Raw genomic sequence first — 20,681 nt, forward strand, 5'->3', positions numbered from 1 at the left:
CCTTGCAACTTTCTTTGGAGAAAATCGTAAATCTCCAGCAGAATTTAGTAGTTTTCTCATCTGTATCAGAAAGAAACTATATTTGCTGCTCTTTAAGGGTTTTTTGGCTCCGAAACTCTGTGATTTTATGTGAAGACCAAATTAATAACTTGTTCAGCGTAACTTCCTTTTCATAATAAGTGGATTTTTTTCTTCCTAAATGCAAAAGGAAATATGGTTACCATTTCTGCTAAATATTGGTAATTTTAATATGAGCCATACAGAAAATGTTACCTAAATATTTTGTGACTGCTTTTAAAAATTACTATTTCTAAAACTCATTTTCAACAGCCTGACAGATATCTTTTATTTCACATCATCAACCAAAACGGTTCTCCCTCTTGGACAGCATTATGAACTAAAGAAGTGTTTTTAAAGGGGAAAATATTCATCCTGAGTCATAGCTTCCTCTAGTGGAGCTATGCTGTATTACATGGATATAAAGTATAAAGTTCCTTTGAAAATAATTCCGGTTTCTTAACAAGGCTGGCAAGCAAAATCACCTGGGGCATTTTCTAAAACTACGGAATTCAAACTCCACCCTGGTCCTGCAAAACTCCGCCACTGATCAAGGGAGGGCTCTGGAATCTGCATAATTGGTGACTAAACTGTAGCATACAAGCTGGCCATTGAAAACCAGTAAATCCTAACTTGCACATGAATATCACTTTCGATTTTATAAGACCACTTAAAAAATTGTTTTAATAGTCTGTAGTCATTTCCAAATGTCACAGAAGAAATTTACTTTGATAATTTATACAAAGTGTATTTACCTTGCAGGACCTATGTTGAAAAAAATCTTTATGCATAAACTGTATCAATAGCTTAATTAGCAAAGTGGCTGGTATATAGTAGATAGTAAATGTTGACTAAATTAATGTTTAAACTTCATCTTCTTGTGTGTATGTAATGATTTTAAGATTATTACCTATTTGAAAAGATTGCTCTAAAACGTACAAGAAATAATCATGTAAAGTTAATTACATGGTTCTTAGTACATAAGAGCATCTGTCTAGCCATTATTATTATCACTATTCTTTTCTGATGTTTTAGGCACAGTGTCAAAACTTAACTTTTTATTTGTTAAGTTTACCCCAAAGGACTTTTTAAAAAAAATTGGAGTGTAATGAAGTCTTGTGGATTCTTTTCATTTTCTTTGAAACAGTTTTATTGAGATATAATTTATGCACTATAAAATTCATGCATTTAAAGTGTACAGTTCAATGCTTTTTATTTTATTACATTTACCGAGTTGTACAACCGTTACCATAATCTAATTATAGAACATCCTCATCATCCCCAAATGAAAACATGGAGGTCGTGGTTTTTATATTAGGTTTCAGATGCAAGTGGCTCCATGAGGGTGACTGTGGTGGCAGAAGAAAACCCCTTCTCGATGGCAATGCTGCTTTCTGAAGAATGCTTTATTTTGGACCACGGGGCTGCAAAACAAATTTTCGTATGGAAAGGTGAAAAATTCCATTGGCGATGCTGTATTTCCGATGTATATATATTTCCTCTAAAAGGCTACATAAAATATATTTTTTTTTATTTTTTTTAAAAATCCCACCTTTTAATTAAGACTTGATCTATACATGTCTCACATAAAATACAGCCATTTTCCTCCTACCAACATCATGTACCAGGGATATGAAGTTTAAAAAAAAAAAGCATTTGGGCAATATAAAAAGAATTGTTTTACAAATAACGTTTTTCGCGTATTGTTAAATATACTTCATATACCAGGAAATTTTTGCTATTCTTTTTTTTTTTTTTCTTAAGACAGAGTCTTGCTCTGTCACCCAGGCTGGAGTGCAGTAGCGCAATATCGGCTCACTGCAAGCTCGGCTTCCCAGGCTCACGCCATTCTCCTGCCCCAGTCTCCCGAGTGGCTGGGACTACAGGCGCCCGCCACCATGCCTGGCTAATTTTTTTGTAGAGACGGGATTTCACCGTGTTAGCCAGGCTGGTCTCAAACTCCTGACCTCGTGATCCACCCGCCTCAGCCTCCCAAAGTGCCGGGATTACAGGCATGAACCACCACACCCGGCCAATTTTGTTATTCTTTCACTGTTGCATTTAACTTCAATTATAATTATGTTTATTATGGTACACAAGTATTTCTTAATCATAGAATGTCTTCCTTCTCTGAAGTTCTTTCTCTTTAATTTACCTTGTATTTTAGGTAAAGATGCTAATCCCCAGGAGAGGAAGGCTGCAATGAAGACAGCTGAAGAATTTCTACAGCAAATGAATTATTCCAAGAATACCCAAGTATGTGTGAAAATGAACTGGCTAGAAAAAAATAGAAAACATGGGAACTCATGACATCTCCATGAAACTCATGAAAAAGTTTGGGTCAAAGTAACGTCTGCATGTGAAGTGATTCTCCACCTGCCTGCCTGCTACAATCTGGTGTCACATGTCCCTCTTTATCTGTGTGGGGGTTAGAATTTTTTAGAAACTGCTCATCAGACTTTCTATAGAGCGCCCATTCACTTCCTCCACTGCCTTTAATTCAAGATAGTAAACCACAGTAGATTTAGCTAAGAGCACTTATGAGTTATTATTCCTTAGAGCAAGTTGTGCAGACTTGGCCTGAAACCCAGATGATACTTGTCTTAATCAAAATCAATTTAGACACTGTCTAATTACTCCTTTCCTTTCCAAATCTCTCAGCCTCATCTATTCTCCTCGTTTTTATGTCCTTACACAAGGAACACAATGAGATAATTTCTTCCAGCTCACAGATCTCTTGGGAACCTTATGGAGAAAGACAAACTTATTTTACTGCAGGGATAACATATTAAAGAACTTGATTCGTCTCTCAAATATTAAAATTCAGTGGCAATTACTTTAGTCATGAGAACAAGCAGTTTTGGATTATATGAGCTTGATAGCCAAACCAGGATAATTTTTCATTTCCTTAGTTCTGTCTCCACTGCCAGATTCATATTTTCCCTCAATTGCTTATTTTCCTGTTTATTATTATTATTATTTTAAATTTCAGATTCAAGTTCTTCCAGAAGGAGGTGAAACACCAATCTTCAAACAGTTTTTTAAGGACTGGAGAGACAAAGATCAGAGTGATGGCCTCGGGAAAGTGTATGTCACAGAGAAAGTGGCTCAAATAAAACAAATTCCCTTTGATGCCTCAAAATTACATAGTTCTCCACAGATGGCAGCCCAGCACAATATGGTGGATGATGGTTCTGGCAAAGTGGAGGTATTTACCTGTTTTTGTTTTCGTCAAGCCCATGAATGCTAGTGTATGTTGGGAGAGGGCAGGGGAGATCCCTTGAGGTCAAGAGTTCGAGATCAGCCTGGCCAACATGGTGAAACCCCACCTCTACTAAAAATACAAAAATTAGCCAGCTGTGGTGGAGCTCACCCGTAGTCCCAGCTACTTGGAAGACTGAGGCATGAGAATCGTTTGAGCCTGGGAGGTGGAGGCTGCAGTGAGCCAAGACCACACCATTGCACTCCAGCCTGGGTGACAGAGGGAGAAATGTGTATACACACACACACACACACATATATAAATGTGTATACATACAGATATCTGTGTTTATATATACATATATATTTGTAAATGTATATCTAAATGTATTTATACATATTTAATGGCTCTCCTCAGCCTTCCTGAGAACATCCATCTTCAGCTGGACCCTTGACCCTTTCCCTTCTCTTGGCTTCACCTATCCACTGCCTTGAGGACTGACTTCCCCTCTGCCATCTAGCTAACGTTCCTGCACCTCATTGGCAACTCAGTTAAATCACAAGCCATACCTTTTCTGAGAAGGCTTCCCTCAGTGCTGAAGTGGCCTTTCTCTGTATTCAACCTCTAGGGATATTTTTCACAGAATTTATCATATACCTACCACAGAATTGTTCATTTACTGCCAGATTTCTCCTAGACCTCTCATCAATTCCTTGAGGACAGGAATTAAATATTTCATCTCTATATTCCTAGGGCTTAGTACAATGCTTGGACCAAAGTATACGGTCAAGAAATTAGTGAAATAATTTTAACTCTTTTCAAAGACATGAAGCATGAATCTAAGTGGCATGGGTGTTGGGGAGTGGGGAGCGCCAAGGGAGAAGTTCACAAATGTCCCTCATGGCTGTTGTCAAAGGAGTATCGACTTCTGGGTCTGCATCTGTCTCCTACTTAGACATTCCTGATGGAGCTCAGTCCTCCTGGCAAACTTGGTCTCCAGCACCAGCTGTGTCCTGGCTGCAGCCTTCTCCTGTGCCATCCTAGGGCTGCTGAAATCTGGGGAGCTCTCTCTAGGATCTTGTGCTGTCTCTAGGATATAAGGCTTCTGCTCTCTAGGATAGGGTGGGGTGGCCTCTCTCTAGAAGCATTGCACTGCTCCTGTCCACTTGCTCATCTTCAGATTTCAAAGCAAAGAGTCTGCCCTTCCCACCGGAGAACTTAGGCAAGTGTGCATATGTGTGTATGTGTGTGTGTGTATGTGTGCTTACACGTACACACACAGTGCCTGGCAGCCTCTCCTTCATTTGTTACTCTCCTGTTTCATCTACAGTTCTCATCTCTCCAACTTGGAGGGTCTTTAATCTGTGCTGAAGAGGAGGAGGTAGAATGAAAGTGGTTCTGCCTGTTTTTATCCCATCATCACATTTCAGTCTTATACCTGGATGGCACCTTTTAAAAACAGAAGTCATGTTATCGTTTTGGTCTTAGTCTGTTCAGGCTACTATAACAAAAATACCGTAGATTGAGAGTTTAAGCAGAAACATTTATTTCTCACCATTCTGGAGGCTGGGGAGTCTACGTTGAAGGTTTTGATGGGCTCAGTGTTTGGTGGAGGATCCACTTCCCGGTAGACTTTTTGCTGCATCCTCACGTGGTGAAAAAGGAGCTAGAGAGCTTTCTGATTATAAAGGCACTAATTTCATTCATGAGGCTTCTGGCCTCATGACCTAAGTACCTCCCAAAGGTCCCACCTCCTAATACCGTCACACTGGAGGTTAGGATTTCAACATAAATCGTGGACGGACTCAAACATTCAGTGTGTTGTAGCATCTTCAGTATCTGGTCATAGTCTACCAAGTCTTGCCTGGGAAAATAATAGTCTCCTATCTTCAAGCACAGGGAAAAAAATACACATGTTATTTCATAATTGAAGAAAAAATTAAAATACATATTTCTGAGCTGAATCTTGCAGTTTTTTATTCCACTGGAGTGTCATGTTATTTCCACTAGTAGATGAAACAATAGGTATTTATTAATCACCAGGCTCGGAACTGAGCTTAATACTGTAGAGGAAGCAAAAGAAACATAAAAGTACTTAAAATGTCAATAAATTGGCAAATTGATAACAATTTCTTTCCTTTGCTTGATTTGTAAACTAGTTAAAAAATAATTTAAAAGTTGTTTAATAATAGATTTGAACCAAAAATTATTTAAAGCTTATGAGAAGTACTATTAGATCAAGAAAATTGTAATTTGGTGTATATATTCCATTCCTTCCAGATTTGGCGTGTAGAAAACAATGGTAGGATCCAAGTCGACCAAAACTCATATGGTGAATTCTATGGTGGTGACTGCTACATCATACTCTACACCTATCCCAGAGGACAAATTATCTACACGTGGTGAGTTTATATCGGGCAAAGATCTCGGGTTCCACAGGAGCCAGATTTTGCTCCAAAGTATTAAATTCCATGCATTATGGGGTAGAATAATCCTATAATCACCCCAGTGAGATTTGTGTAGCATGCATGTAGTAGTTTCTTTTTATATGATTTTGACTTTGTTTTGCAGCTGCCATCCACAGGCAGCAGGAGTTACATAAAAATCATGCTATCTAGTCTAGGGAAAAAGTTTTGATATCCCAAACCAGTGATGTTCTGCTAGTGGATATGTAGTTGAATATCTCATCTTGTACGCAGGTTAACACTGCAACAGCAAGTGTCAGGTACCATGGCTTCTTATTGTTAAAATTCAGAGAGGTCCATCCTAATTGGAACTGCAAAGTTGCAATATGGCAAAACCTGTAGGAGATACAATTTGTGATTCCATTGATACCTCAACTTGATGCAATTCTTATTCTTTGTTTCCATTAAATTTACAATAATGGAAAAAATATGCAATTGCGGTTTTTTTGTTTTTGTTTTTATTTTTATTTTGAGGCAAAATCTCACTCTGTCACCCAGGCTGGAGTGCAATGGCCCAATCTTGGCTCACTGCAAGCTCCACCTCCCGGGTTCACGCCAGTCTCTTGCCTCAGCCTCCCGAGTAGCTGGGACTACAGGGGCCCACCACCACGCCTGGATACACTTTTTGTATTTTTAGTGGAGACGGGGTTTCACCATGTTAGCCAGGATGGTCTCGATCTCCTGATCTTGTGATCCGCCCGCCTCAGCCTCCCAAAGTGCTGGGATTACAGGTGTGAGCCACTGCTCCCAGCCCCTGTGTTTTCATCTTACATGGTTTTGCATGATGATTTGGGTTAATTGAAGTCTAAATATACTTTCAGTAAATACCAATGCCCTGCTCAAGGAGAAAATGACCAAATGTCCAACCAAGTAATTTATGTGCATACACCATGCCAGGATACGTCAAGGGATGGGGATTCAGCAAGAAATTATATAATGTGAAATTCTCTAACTTTTTATTAAGTGAAATCAGGTAAAAATAGAATATTGCTAAGAAGGCTGGAAAAAAGAAAATAATTCTTAAAAAAGATCTTCAAGCAGAGAAATGTGGGTGTAAGGTGCAAAGGCAGGGCAGGATCCTACCTTTGCCTACATAGTTATAACAACCTGTAATAGGTGTATAGAATATACATGCATTCAGTACTCTGCTGATATGGTCACATTTCTTTTTGGTGAACCTCACACACAAAGACAGAGTCACACTCATCCCCATAGTCTGGTCATCTACACTGCCCAGTGCCTTGAGCCCATTCAAGTTCAAGAGATGGGATGACACCAAAAGAGTGGTCTGGGAACTCGGAGGCATCAATATCACCTGGGAACTTCTTAGATTTGTAGACTCTCAGGCCCCACCTTTGACCCACTAAGGCAGAACCTGCATTTTAGCAAGGACCTCAGGTAATTCATATGCACTTCAATGATTAACAGACATTGCCTCAGGCAGTGGTTTAGAACACTGACTGCATATTGGAATAACCTGAACAATTTCTCATAAATCCAAATGCTCTCACCCTCACCAAACAAATCAAAATCTCAGCTGAGGGGATTCCTGAGATTCTAATCTACACCACCACATCGGTGTGAACCACTGCACCCAGGACCATCTCTGATGCCACAGTCACTCCATATGCTGTCCTAGATGAATGTGTTTAGCTATTTAGCTCTGTGGTTAACATGTCGTCTTAATAGCAACCATTCTGTGAGCAGCATGTTTTCACTGGCAAAGTGCCAGATGTTTCCTTGGTTTTTTGTTTGTTTGTTTGTTTTACGTCTTTCCAAAAAGAATGGAGCAGGGGAGATTAGACAGACAAAGTAATTTAACTCAAAGTTACAACTGTTGTAAGGCAACATTTTAAATCTTAATCGATTGGTCTCTTTAAGGCTTGAGTATATCTATATCAGGTAGTTATGTCCTTATTTTGCAATTTCATTTTCTAAAAGTTTAATTCAGAAAAGTGTTTGTGCAACAAAATCATAGCATTTATTGGGATAAATTAATTATTCCTAGTTAACTTTTCTTTTGCATTTTATTTCATGGTCTTCCTGTTAATTCTCTTTTGAATATGAAAAACATAATTGATTGTGAATTTAGATTAAACGAAAAAAGACTAAGCAAGTAATGCGAAAGAGTGTTTTGAGGAATTAACAATTTGCAACCCATATAAATGTCTATATGGACATACTAAAATAGAACAAATCAGGTTACAAATTTTAAATGCTAAATTTAAGTTTTAAATTGTAGCTATTTCTTGTATCATTTGAAAGCACTTTATGTGCTAAGCATTGTACTAATTTCTGGAGGTACAGTGGTGGAAAGAAAAATACAACCTGTGTCTTCAGGAGCTTATATGTAATGAGAAACAGATGATTAACAGGTATTTTTAGTGCAATATAGACGATTTTATGTAAGATCAAGCTGAGTGATCTTTTGATAATTATATACAGACCCTCCACCATACTCCTAGGCTATTGGTTAAATATTTGTACCCTCTAGAACTCATGTTGAAACTTAATCTTCAGTGTGGAAATATTGGGAGATGGGGCCTTTAAGAGATGATAGCTCTCATGAAAGGATGAGTCCATTAGTGGATAAATGGGTTATCATGAGAATGGGACCAGTGGCTTTATAAGAAGGGAAAGAAGCCTGAGCTGGCATACTCAAACACTCACTGTGTGATGACCTGCACTGCCTCAGGAGTCTGCAGAGTCTTTGCCAGCAAGAAAACCCTCACCAGATGTGATCTCTTGACTTTGGACTTCTCACTCTCCATAATTGTAAAAATAAGTTCCTTTTCCTTATAAATTACCCTGTTTCAGGTATTCTGTTATAAGCAACAGAAAATGAACTAAGACAGCCTCCTAGAAAAAGTGGCATTGAAGTGGAAGCTAGATAGGCAGGCAAATAGAGAAGTTGTTCCAAGCAATGCAGGAAAATAGTGTGCTCTAATCTACTCGTCATAGAGTATGGCTGGAGAACATTTAGGCTGCAAAAGATAAAACGAAGGAAATTAGAAGGAGCCAAATTGTAAATGGCCTCATAAACCATGCTGAAGAGGACAAACTTTATTTTTAAGACATTGGGAGTCACTGAAAGAGTTTGTATGGGGTGTTACATGATTGATTTTCATTTTATTTCATTTTATTTTATTTTAGACAGTCTCACTCTGTTACCCAGGCTGGAGTGCAGTGGCTCCAGTCTTGGCTCACTGCAACCTCTGCCTCCCAGGTTCAAGCTATTCTCCTGCCTCGCCTCCTGAGTAACTGGGATTAGAGGTGCACACCACGACGCCCGGCTAATTTTTTGTATTTTTAGAAGAGATGGCATTTCACCATGTTGGCCAGGCTGGTCTTGAACTCCTGACCTCAAGTGGTCCACCTGCCTTGGCCTCCCAAAGTGCTGGGATTACAGGTGTGAGCCACCACGCCTGGCCTGGTTTTCATTTTAGATAAATTATTCTGATTGACATCTGCAGAATGGATTGGTAGAGGAAGGCTAGCAGCAGGAAGACAACTGGGAATGTGTTGCAATAATCCAGCTGAATGATGTGGCCTGAATTTAGTGTAGTGACAACAGGGAAGGAAAGAATGAGACAAATTTGCAATGTGTTAAGGTATTGGCACCAGAAAAACTGTTAATGGGGAATGGAGAAGACAAAGACAAGAATGACCCCTGGGTTTCTGGTCTGAGCATAAATGGGTAGCGTTTTATTTCCTGAGATTAAAAATCTTACGAGGAAGACAAGTTTGGCCCACACTGCACAAAAATGCAAAAGGAAAAAGAAGAGAACGAGAAGGCACCACATTGGTAATAGTTACTATCTTTGGAATGGGGCTGGAAGGATGGTCATTTAGTTTTCTTCTTTCCAATTTGAAATGTTCAACATTTCCATCATAAGAATGTATATATTTGGGGGATATCAAGAATGTAAATTAGATACTTCAGAGTCCTTTTGTGAGTCTTCACCATTTGAAATCATGGATGTGAAGTATGTAAGTCTGTTAGTGTTGTATGGTTTGTGGAACTTCAAAAGCTTCCATAAAGATAGTGAAGAGGATTTCAAAAAATAAGCAGTTCCATCGAAGACTGGCTTTCAAATTAAACAACTTTCCAGTTTATGTGATAATTTCAATGCAGGGATATAAATAGGTTTAAGTCCAAGAGGCAGAGTTAAAGGTGAGAAACTAGAATTAAATCAGTTATGAAACCACTTGTATTCTGAAATGACAGGACAGAAATAATTTCAGCAATGATCTTTTCTCTGAAATATCAGGTAATTAAAATTGAACAGACGACAATGATGAATCTCCTGAAGTAGTAAATCCCATTTTTACGCAGCACTCATCTTTAATGAGCAACAACCACCACAGGTTTATAAAGAAAAAATACGTCAAAGTAGATTGCTTTTTTTGTTCAGCATAAGATTTTAAAATTAGAAAAAGAGCGACTGTGTTATTTCTTGATTGTAGTGGAATACTTGAATCTGTGTGGATGGCAGTATGGTACTTGGGATCCAGAAGAGAGGTTTAAGATGAGTAGAAAGTATTTGTTCAGCGTGTCATGAGGCAGAAACTTAGTGATGTTTTTCAGGTTTGCTAGTTGAAATATTCCAAAAAAAAAAGGAGCAAAATGAAGACAAAAGTTGGGTAATATTGTCTGTTCAGTGGTTGGATTTCTTCCCTTCAGAATAAAAGCAAAATGGAAAGCAGCCATTTTTAACAACAGCTGGAAGCGAGAATTCAGGAAACCACAGATGTGACAAAGAAACAACGCATGATACAGACCCTGCGGTGGCCCGTCCTCATGCAGCTCTGTGTAACTCCTCACCTTGTGCTTCCAGTACACACACAGGTGTTGGCTAGCATTATAGGCTCTTGGGAAATGTAGGCTATTGACATTAAAACACTATGTTTTTAGTAGTTCCTTTATTAAGGAAAACATTTTTTATTTTCTTATCAACATGTGTGTGCATGGTTTTTTTTTTGCACCTCTCTGTAGAAAATTTTTACATCAACCATTTGCCTATGCTGGTCCAATGGAAAATTGTGTGATAAGATATGCACCCTCTTCCCAGTGTTTTGGGGGTGTGTGTGTGTGCGCGTGTGTGTTGCCCAACGTGGCAGGTTCTGTTAATCTGTTCCAAGTATGGAACAGTTTACTGTCAAAGTTTTAGAAGAAAAGATATATTAGTGTTGCTGCAAAAGTAACTGCGGGTAGGCCAGGCGCCATGGCTCACGCCTGTAATCCCAGAACCTTGGGAGGCCAAGGCAGGCGCATCACCTGAGGTCAGGAGTTTGAGACCAGCCTGACAAACATGGAGGAAACCCTGTCTCTACTAAAAATACAAAATTAGCCGGGCATAGTGGTATATGCCTGTAATCCCAGCTACTCGGGAGGGTGAGGCAGGAGAATCACTTGAACCCGGGAGGCGGAGGTTGTAGTGAGCCGAGATTGCACCATTGCACTCCAGCCTGGGCAACAAGAGCAAAACTCCGTCTCCAAAAAAAAAAAAAAGTAATTGTGGCTTTTGCCATTACTTTTAATAGCAAACACAGCAATCTAATAGATTGCACCAATCTAATAGTTAACTTTCAAAGTCTAAATCCAAGTTTAGCATTCCTACTGCTAAGCTAACCACTAGTCAGATAGAAATGGGAAAGTTGGCTAAAAATAAATAATGCTCAATGAGTGCTTTTACCATGTTTGGAGCTTTGTTTTGTTTTCTTTTATTGTCTTCTCTACAAGCTCATCAAACAGCAGATCTCCCACAAGTTGCTTTACAGGTTAAGGTGACACAGAGTTAACAGCCACAAGCTACCCTAGAAAGAGAGGCTACAAATGAACTGGCCATATTGATGGGCCATATTGATGGACTGACCCGTATCTGAGTGCTGGAAGCTTAGCATCTTGTACAGCCTTATTACTAATTCCTTATGGTGGGCAGGTCATGGTGCCTCACCCCTTTAATTCTAGCACTTTGGGAGGCGGAGGCAGGTGGATCACCTGAGGTCAGGAGTTTGAGACCAGCCTGACCATCCTCACCAACGTGGTGAAACCCTGTCTCTATTAAAAATACAAAAAAGCACCTGTAATCCCAGCTACTCAGGAGGCTGAGGCCAGAGAATCGCTTGAACCCGGGAGGCAGAGGTTGCAGTGAGTCAAGTTCATGCCATTATACTCCAGCCTGGGTGATGGAGTGAGACTCTTGTCTCAAAATAATAATAATAATAATAATAATAATAATAATAAATAATTCCTTATGGAATTGCTAAGATGACAAAATGGGGCCTCTCCATTGTCAACTTCTCATTATTATTTTCTTGATTTTTCTGGGTTACAGACATTTGGTTCATGCTCACCAAATATTCATAGAAAGACAAAATGCTGGCTGGGCATGGTGGCTCATGCCTGTAATTCCAGCACTTTGGGAGGCTGAGGCGGGCAGATCATGAGGTCAAGAGTTCAAGACCAGCCTGGCCAACACAGTGAAACCCCATCTGTACTAAAAATACAAAAAATTAGCTGGGTGTGGTGGCAGATGCCTGTAATCCCAGCTACTCCGGAGCCTGAGGCAGGAGAATCGCTTGAACCCGGGAGGCGGAGGTTGCAGTGGGCCAAGACTGCACCATTGTACTCCAGCCCAGGTGACAGTGTGAGGCTCCATCTCAAAAAAAAAAAAAAAGAAAGACAAAATGCCACTAACAGTCAACGCAATAAGTTTGGCTCGTATTTTCATTTCAGATGGATTATTTTTCACTGTAGTGGTGTTTTCTAAAAAATAGGCAGCTCCAACTTAAAATCAGGTGAACCTGATGACTTAGCTAAGTTATGTAAGGAACAAAAGCTCAATTTCTTTAAAATGGAGATTAAAATGCCTACCATATACAGTTCTAGACGACACATAGGACAATTCAATGTTAGATACCTTGACAAAAACAATAGCTTAACAGCTCATATCATGTTAAAACAGTTTGCTTCTTCTTGATCTTTCATAATAACTTGTCTCTGCTTGCAATGCCTACATGCGACGATCTTAAAACTTAAAGGCAAGCTAATTTATTTCACTTTCATTCCTCTAGGCAAGGAGCAAATGCCACGCGAGATGAGCTGACAACATCTGCGTTCCTGACTGTTCAGTTGGATCGGTCCCTCGGAGGACAGGCTGTGCAGGTTGGGATATTTTTACCCCCAAAACTCACACAAGTTAAAGTCTTGCTAGCTCAATAGATAGCTGTAGCTGCCTCCCAAGTTGGAATAGAAATTTGACATTTTCTTGATATGAACTCTGTTTTCATTTTGAAATTCAAATATTCCTACTCTCATTTCAAATTAGTTCTCTCAGATTCTGGAAAGGAGGTAACAAACACAAGCAACAAAAAACTATCGACAGATTTAAGATCCCAAAAGAATCTTCCCATTAGAATCACACCCTGCGTCAGTGATAGTCGCTTGACATTAAAACGGTTTTACCTGTATTATTGTTTCCAGCTGTTGTTCAACAGATACGGTAGGCAGAATAAGCCCCCAAGGTGTTCATGTCCTAATCCTCAGAATCTGCAAGTGTGATATGTTACAAAGCAAAGGAGAGTTAAGGTTGGAGATGGAGTACGGTTGCTCATCAGCAGATCTTAAGCTAGGGAGATTATCTGGGATTACTGGGTGGACCTAGTGTAATCACCAGGGTCCTTATAAGTAAAACAGAAAGCCAGACAGAGTCAGAGGGATGCAGCATGGGAAAGACCAACCAGCGATCGCTAGCTTTGAGGATGGAGGGAACAATTACATATTATATAGTTTGCAAATTGCTAGAAGGAGAATATTAAACATTCCCAGCACAAAGAAATGATAAATATTTGAGATGATGTTATGCTAGTTACCCTAATCTGATCACTATACATTGTATGTACCCCATGAATATCTACAATTATTAATCAATTAAAAAATAAAATTAAAAATAAGAAGATGGAAGAGAGTCCCTAGCAAAGAAATATGGGCAACCTCTAGAAACCAGAAAAAGCAAGGAATAGATTCATTCCTAGAGCCGCTAGAAAGGACTATAGCCCTGCAATAGCTTGATTTTAGCCCCATGACTAAATTGTTATTCCACATTTTAGCCCAGTGATCTATCTAAATTAACCCCATAACTCATTTCAGACTTCTGACCTCCAAAACTGTAAGATGATAAATTTTTGTTGTTTTAAGCCACTAAATCATAGTAATTTGTTACAGCAATTCTGTAACAAATTATAATTTGGGAAATAAATACAACAGTACAGAACAAGCACAGATTAGCAATTCTAATTAATAGGTAGAAAAAAGACTCTTACACTCTCAAATCATAAACATGCATAAGTTATGTTTTGCACAAGTAAACAGAAATAAATCTTGATAAAATAGCATGAGTCCTTATATTTCCCTTTTAGGTACCAAAATCTTTACTGAAACAAAGTCCATCACCCAAAAGTGAGGGAGGAAGTGGTGGAGAGGGAGAAAGCATGAACAGAAATGGGAGGGACAAAGAGAAAAGATAGGGAGAAAGGGGAAAGAAAAGGGGAAGGAGGGGAGGAGAGGGAAGAGAAGAAAGGGAAATCATGGAGGAAGAAATGAGACAAGTAGGAAGGAGGAGAGAAGAGGAAGGGCAAGGGAGAGGATAGTATGAGAGGGAGGAGAGATATATTTTTTTATTTGGGTATTTCTGAAAAAAAAATTACTTGTCGAGAATGACTAAATCCAAATTCAAAATGAAAATTTCATGTAATTAAAAATGAGTCAACTTTTTAGTATATCTATCTAACTTATCTATCTATCTTATCTATCTCTATCTGGAGACAGAGAGAGATTAAAATAGAGAAAAATGGGCAGGAAAAGATAATATACTGCTTTATTTATTATAAAACTTTAAATGTTATACAGTGTCAGACAGTATCAATGTCTAGTTCTAGATCTCACTGTGTCTAAGAGACTGCTGTTTCTAGCCTGGTTCAACCTTCTGTCCTCTCCTAAGTTCAACTGCTCCTCCTTTTATAGTTATGGTGGAGTATCTGCTACTTGTTTCAGGACCCTTATTAGTTACCATGAAAAAGTTTGGGTCTTTGTTTTTTAAATTCCCTTACTGTATAACTGACATACAGACTTCAAGGAGTCCCTGCTTTCCTCTAGTGTGCCCCAGTGTGTCTGTCTGCTTTCTTGTTCATTCTGGGAAAGGGCACTTGCTTGTTCCTTTTCCCTACAGCTGGCTGGAGCTTTCTCTCTCCCTCTCTCTCATTCCCTGCGTCTTCCTAGCTGGAGCTGCGCACACCGCTGCCTGTTTTCTGCCCGCCTGTTGTCTTTGGCCAGTTTTTGAGAAGCCATCTGCTCCTATCTGGTGGGAAAAGCATCTTACAGATTAGAGTTCAAACAGAAAGCAGGTGCTTACTTGGCCAGTGCAGTGATGTTTCTGATACAGCAGCATGGAACACTCCCTTTGCATGGTTGTGCCTGTTTAACTTCCTCATTCCTGGTGTCAAGAGAGCTAAGATTCTATATGGTACAAAAGGGTTTTTCTGTCTTGTTTTCAAATCTTTGTCAGTGTGTGATTGCTTATTTTAATATAATAATTAAATAAAGAGGCAAGTTAGACTCTTTAGAACATAAAGTGTAAGATGTGGAGGCTGAAGTTGGTCTTCCAGCTGGTTTCCTTCCTATCTTGATACAAGTTAGTAGATACATAAAACAAGTTACATCTAAATTTAAAGGTGCATATTAACTTTTTAAAAATAACTTGCTAATTTTTAATTAACAAATTAATGAGATGACTGCATTATTTAAATGCACTCAATTCTATGAAATTTAGTTGATCTTTAAGTTATTACTTACCAAACTATTACAAAAAACTTTGAAGATATGCATTGTCTTACATATTTCATATTTCATTGTACTATATTTGATACACTCGATTATGAATTTCCATGAATTGTTAGCCAGTTGAATCCTAAATTGACAACAAAATGGTAATTTTTAGTTTAATCACTAGATGGCAGTAGCTTACAATAATGCATGAAAAAACTAAAGTATTGCGGTTTTCAATGCTCCTTTGTAGAATATATTAACCATTAAAATTACTTTTAATCAACCTTTTTTCTTTCTTATTCTCCTTTGACAGTAAGAGATGGGCCTTAATCAGTGTTTCACTTTCTCTCATGTTGGCAATTAAAATTTTCTCCATGTTATATGAAATGCTAAGCCAACAGTTTTAGGTATTTGTGAGACCATAACTGACAAAACATTTCTATAATTTGCTGCTCACTTATTTGAATGCCTACTAATTGAAATATATTTATGAAGTCAGTTATTTTCAATGCCTTTAGGCCTCCCTCTAATGGTACATGCATCAGCATTCCCATTCACCTGGCTTCTAGAAAAAGACAAACCAGGGGAAGTGAGACGGTTCAATTTTCGCATAGGGCAGAATAAATGAAAACAACGGGAGACTCACATGAAATTTGAACTCTTTATGTAAATGCATCAATAGTTTGTGCGAGAAATAGGAAATTCTAATCCAATATTTGGGGCTAATAAATAAAATCAAGTAAATAATTTTCCTTTTTTTTCGATTTCCTCATCCTGAAGTCTTTTTTTTAAAAAAAAAGACTTATTTTTTAAAAAGTCTTATTTTTTTAAAGTTTCTTATATTGAGCATATCTACTATTACATTTCTATAGGTAAGTTAAAAAGTAGAAAACATATTCTGTTTATTTTTGCCCGTTTTTAATGCTTGTATGGAAATCTTTGTGTGTGTGTAATTTTTTTATTTTACAAATACAGAGGTATAGAAATAATGAGTATGATTTGGGGTCATCTTATGTTGTAAAGCATTTGAATGCACATCTCTTAACCTTCTGAACCAGATCCAAAAACATGAGATTCTAGTACCTCTGTAAGTATCTGTAAGTGTTACTGGCGCCCTTGAAAGAAGAGCGATTTTCACTTAAGATTTTCACATAAGGTCGCAGACTCCAGCACTTTGGTGTTACCTTGTCTCTTTCGGAGATGTAACAAACAAACTTAAATCTTCATACTTTTCAAAAACAGAAAGTATTGGAGCATGGTGATGTTTCCCCTGACAAGAAACTACTCAGGGACACCGTGCCTGCAAAAACAAAAGATTCTTAAGTCACCAAGGAAAACTGATTTTCATTAACCTATATTTTGTGTTAATCATCATTTCTCCTGCTCTTGACTTTTTATTTTTTGTTTTATTTTCAAAAAGAGAACATAAGAACACATTTGGAACTAAAACCTTCTTTCACGGTACTCTTAATTATATTTCTTTTATTCCCCTTCTCCCCCATCAGATCCGAGTCTCCCAAGGCAAAGAGCCTATTCACCTGCTGAGTTTGTTCAAAGACAAACCGCTCATTATTTACAAGAATGGAACATCAAAGAAAGGAGGTCAGGCACCTGCTCCCCCTACACGCCTCTTTCAAGTCCGGAGAAACCTGGCATCTATCACCAGAATTGTGGAGGTAATGTCATGCATTCCATAAAACATGTCCTAGTTGTGGACTTCCCAATGGACCTGAGCCATCAGCAAATATTAGACTTTAAAAACTTGGCAAATAAAACCCCTTCATTTCTATAATTAATCCACTGTTCAAAATTTTAAAAACACTAATAGCAGGAGAGTTGAGTAAAAAGTAAAACTCTAGATATCAGGCCTCTCACATTTTTCAATTGCATTGAACCCAAACAAATAAATTTTTAAGAATACTATCACAAATTAGCTGTCAAAAGCATGAGGCTGCTTAAGCTCCATCTTGAAAGGCCTGAGGTGGATGGATCACAGGTGATGGTCAGGTGATTGACCACAGTGGAGACATTTGAGAGGGAAGGCCCTCGTTTGCACAAGTGTAACAAATATGGGAGGCATGTCCCACCACACTGGACCAGAACCGTAACTGAACTGGCCCCATGAGCTGTTTCTGACAGCAGCTGGGAGAGAAATCAGACCCCATGCCATGGTGCCATAAGATAAGGAGACCTCCAGGTATAGACAAGGCCAGTCTGCCCAGGTTTTTAAATAGCTAAGTGCTTTGACCTTAGGACAATCCTGTCACCCCAGTCACCATTGAAATCCAAGTCTTCCACATCACCCTTACACTGCCCGGCATACTCTGCATATCAAGCCTGGAGCTGTCCCTCAAACTCCCCCTCCATACAAGTCCATCAGCAGACCCTTGAAACCCGGGTTGGTCATCTCATCCCTCCACCTGTGACCTCTTCTCTAAGCCTCCCTCTCCCTGCACCTGATTTCTCTACGACTGTCCTCTGAGGACAGATTCCCCTGCAGACCTTCTCAAGTGGAACTTGTGTTTTCCCAAGGCCCACTCACCACGGCCTCAGGGATGGGGCTGGACAAGTTCCCCACCCCGCTCACCCTTACCTCTTTGATTTTATCTTGCCTCTCTCCTTTGTATCAGACTTTCCCTCCTCCAGACCTCTTGTGCTTTCATAGACTGAACTGCCAGTCCTTCTCCTCTTCTTTGATGACTTCAGCCATTATCTCACTATTTCCATCTCTTTGGCTTCTCTCTTCCAGCAGTCTTTTGCTTGACCGCATTTCATCTCACACTCACATAGTCCTATACTAAATTTTGCCATTTGCAATAACTATAGCTCCTCAGAAATCTGTTCCAGTCATCTAATCTCTGACAACTCTCTCCTGTCCTTTGGCTCCTTTACTCTAGAATGCACATTCTGGCAATTCTCCAGGCCTATAGCTGAATCCATGAACCCGCTGCCTCCTTCACACCCCACCCTTCATGTCCTCCTTTCTCCCCACATCCCCAGCATCCCCTTCTCTCTACTGATAACTTTAATTTAGAGTTCACAGAGAAGATAAATCAGGCATAAATCATCTTATCTACTCCCCTGCAACTTTATCAATTTGTCTGCATCTATGTATATATTCTCTTTCCCTCCTGTTTTATGAAATAAATACCAAATTTGTATTTATATTTTTAAGTTAATAAATGTTTTATATTAGGAATTTCCATATATGAAGTGTCTTATAAGTGATTATATACTATACATATTACATATATACTATTATCCATAAATTAGCAATGAATAATGTATTTGTATACAGTTATACATCAATAAATAGTTTATTAAATGTTTATTACATAGACTATCCCTCCTATCTAAGGCCCAATTCCTCCTCCGCCCACCTGGCCACCAACTTCTGTCTGGATCCTTCCCTTTCTTGCTTTCCTAAGAAATCTCCTGGATTTCTGTCTTTCCCGTGCATTTATTCCACTTCTAGTTCATCATGATTGCAAGCAGTAATCTCCTTTCATTCTGTATCATCAATTTATTTTTCTATGTGGAATCATTCACTTTGAACTACAAAGATGACTGTAACAAAAACCTCCTGTCATTTCTTTAAAAACTGTGTCTTGACCTTGACCATTACCTTCTCTAGCTACTGCATCATTTCTCTGTCCTTCTTAAGAGCACATATCATTGAAAGGTTTGTCTTGAGTGTTTTCACTCACTCATCATCTCTACTTTTTAAAGCCAGTTCTCTCTAAAACCACCTCAATCAGGTGTCCATCCCACTAGTCCACTGAATTGGTTTTTATCTAGTTTGCCGGTGACCTGCCGCATGCCACAATCAAAGGTCACTCTTCTGATCTCGTTTTTCTCAACTTCCCACTAGCATTTGCCAGTCAGCCTTTCCAGTTTTATTGAGCACTTCTTTTTTTCACTAGGTGAATGTATCCCCACACTTACCATGGTTTCTTCCTAACCTATCGGCCACTCCTCTTGGGCCAGTTTGCTGTGTTTTCCTCTTCTGTTTGACCTCTAAGTTCTTCAGCGCTCCAAGCCTCGGCCTTGGCCCCTTCACCATGGTCTCATTTAGTCATATAGTATAAATGCCAGCGTATGTATTGATCTCATCCAGAACCTTCTGTGCACGGATTCTTCTATGTTTACTTATGACTATTATTTTTTGACATTTAAAAACTATCAAAATGACATTTAAGCATTCATTATCTATGGGCATTCTCAGTTGATTTCAGATGGGAAAGTCAACCAAAATGCCCCATTCCTACATTCTGATTTCTTCCCCAGTGGACATTCCTTTGTGAGACCTCATCAGCTGCTTGCAGTGCATCTCTTTATTTCCTTGCGGCCTCTCAAACCAGCTTTCACATTCCCAGCCTCTCTGAAATGCACCAGTCACGATCATTTCACAGGTCTTCCTGTCTTCATCTGCTGGCAGTCTAAGTCTTTATAAGGTTCTGTTTTAGATCTCATTTCCTGATCTCACACCAGTCTGGGCATAGATCTCTTGTCACCTTCTATCCTTCATCCTGGCTCTTTCCTCTGGACCCATAATGAGATGTATATATTAGAAATTGGAAGCCCTGGAAGCCAGACTTGGTTCCTGTAATTCTCCATCATTACATCTGATAGATTCCTTTGAGCTTGGTCTGTGAGGCCTCATTCCTGCTGGGAGAGAATTTTTATCATTTTCCTGAATGTTCCCAATTCCTGGACATGCCTTTAAAACTTTCAACAATCGTTCCTTCCTCCTCTAGTGTTCTCTCCTTGGACGGGCTCCTGAGAAACCTGGTGATATTCAACTCTCCACATCGTGGATGCCTTCATCCTGGCAGTTCAGTGTAGATGGCCAAGCAGCATCATCTGGCACAGCAAATCACCCCTGCCTTCTTGAAGCATTTTCCTCACTTGGCCTCAAGATCACTACACTTTTGTTTTCCTCCTCCGTCTCAGCTACTCCCCCTCAGTCTTGCTTATTGGTTCTTCTTCCTCTTTCTGGAATCACATATCACACTTGTTCGACAATTATGCAGAAAGTCATGCCAGTGACATAGTAGCACAGTCATATGGTCAGAAAGGTTCTCACAGAGAAGGACACAGAGTCACAAATTCACAAGTGACACAGACCAAA

The 20,681-nt window shown here is 39.1% G+C and overlaps 1 protein-coding gene and 1 long non-coding RNA gene across 3 annotated transcripts in view; one reads left to right on the forward strand and one right to left on the reverse strand.

Moving 5' to 3' along the window:
* SCIN (scinderin) overlaps positions 1-20,681 on the forward strand; it is an 86,601-nt gene that overhangs the window by 55,937 nt on the left and 9,983 nt on the right. Inside the window, exons 6-11 of the mRNA XM_050785370.1 lie at positions 1,376-1,508; positions 2,225-2,313; positions 3,050-3,265; positions 5,540-5,661; positions 12,802-12,892; positions 17,056-17,226. Coding sequence (XP_050641327.1) covers positions 1,376-1,508; positions 2,225-2,313; positions 3,050-3,265; positions 5,540-5,661; positions 12,802-12,892; positions 17,056-17,226 — 822 coding nt within the window. The remainder of the gene's footprint in view (positions 1-1,375; positions 1,509-2,224; positions 2,314-3,049; positions 3,266-5,539; positions 5,662-12,801; positions 12,893-17,055; positions 17,227-20,681) is intronic.
* Positions 5,656-16,932, reverse strand: LOC126951323 (uncharacterized). Of its 2 annotated transcripts, XR_007724431.1 has the most exons (4): positions 16,735-16,932; positions 15,578-15,692; positions 13,193-13,276; positions 5,656-6,060 (listed from the first exon to the last, which is right to left on the reverse strand). It is a non-coding gene; the product is annotated as an uncharacterized LOC126951323 (long non-coding RNA). The 2 variants fall into 2 exon arrangements; XR_007724430.1 differs by lacking the exon at positions 5,656-6,060 and having other exon boundaries at positions 12,886-13,276.

The sequence above is a fragment of the Macaca thibetana genome, chromosome 3, assembly GCF_024542745.1.
Source record: "Macaca thibetana thibetana isolate TM-01 chromosome 3, ASM2454274v1, whole genome shotgun sequence".
Taxonomy (NCBI): domain Eukaryota; kingdom Metazoa; phylum Chordata; class Mammalia; order Primates; family Cercopithecidae; genus Macaca; species Macaca thibetana.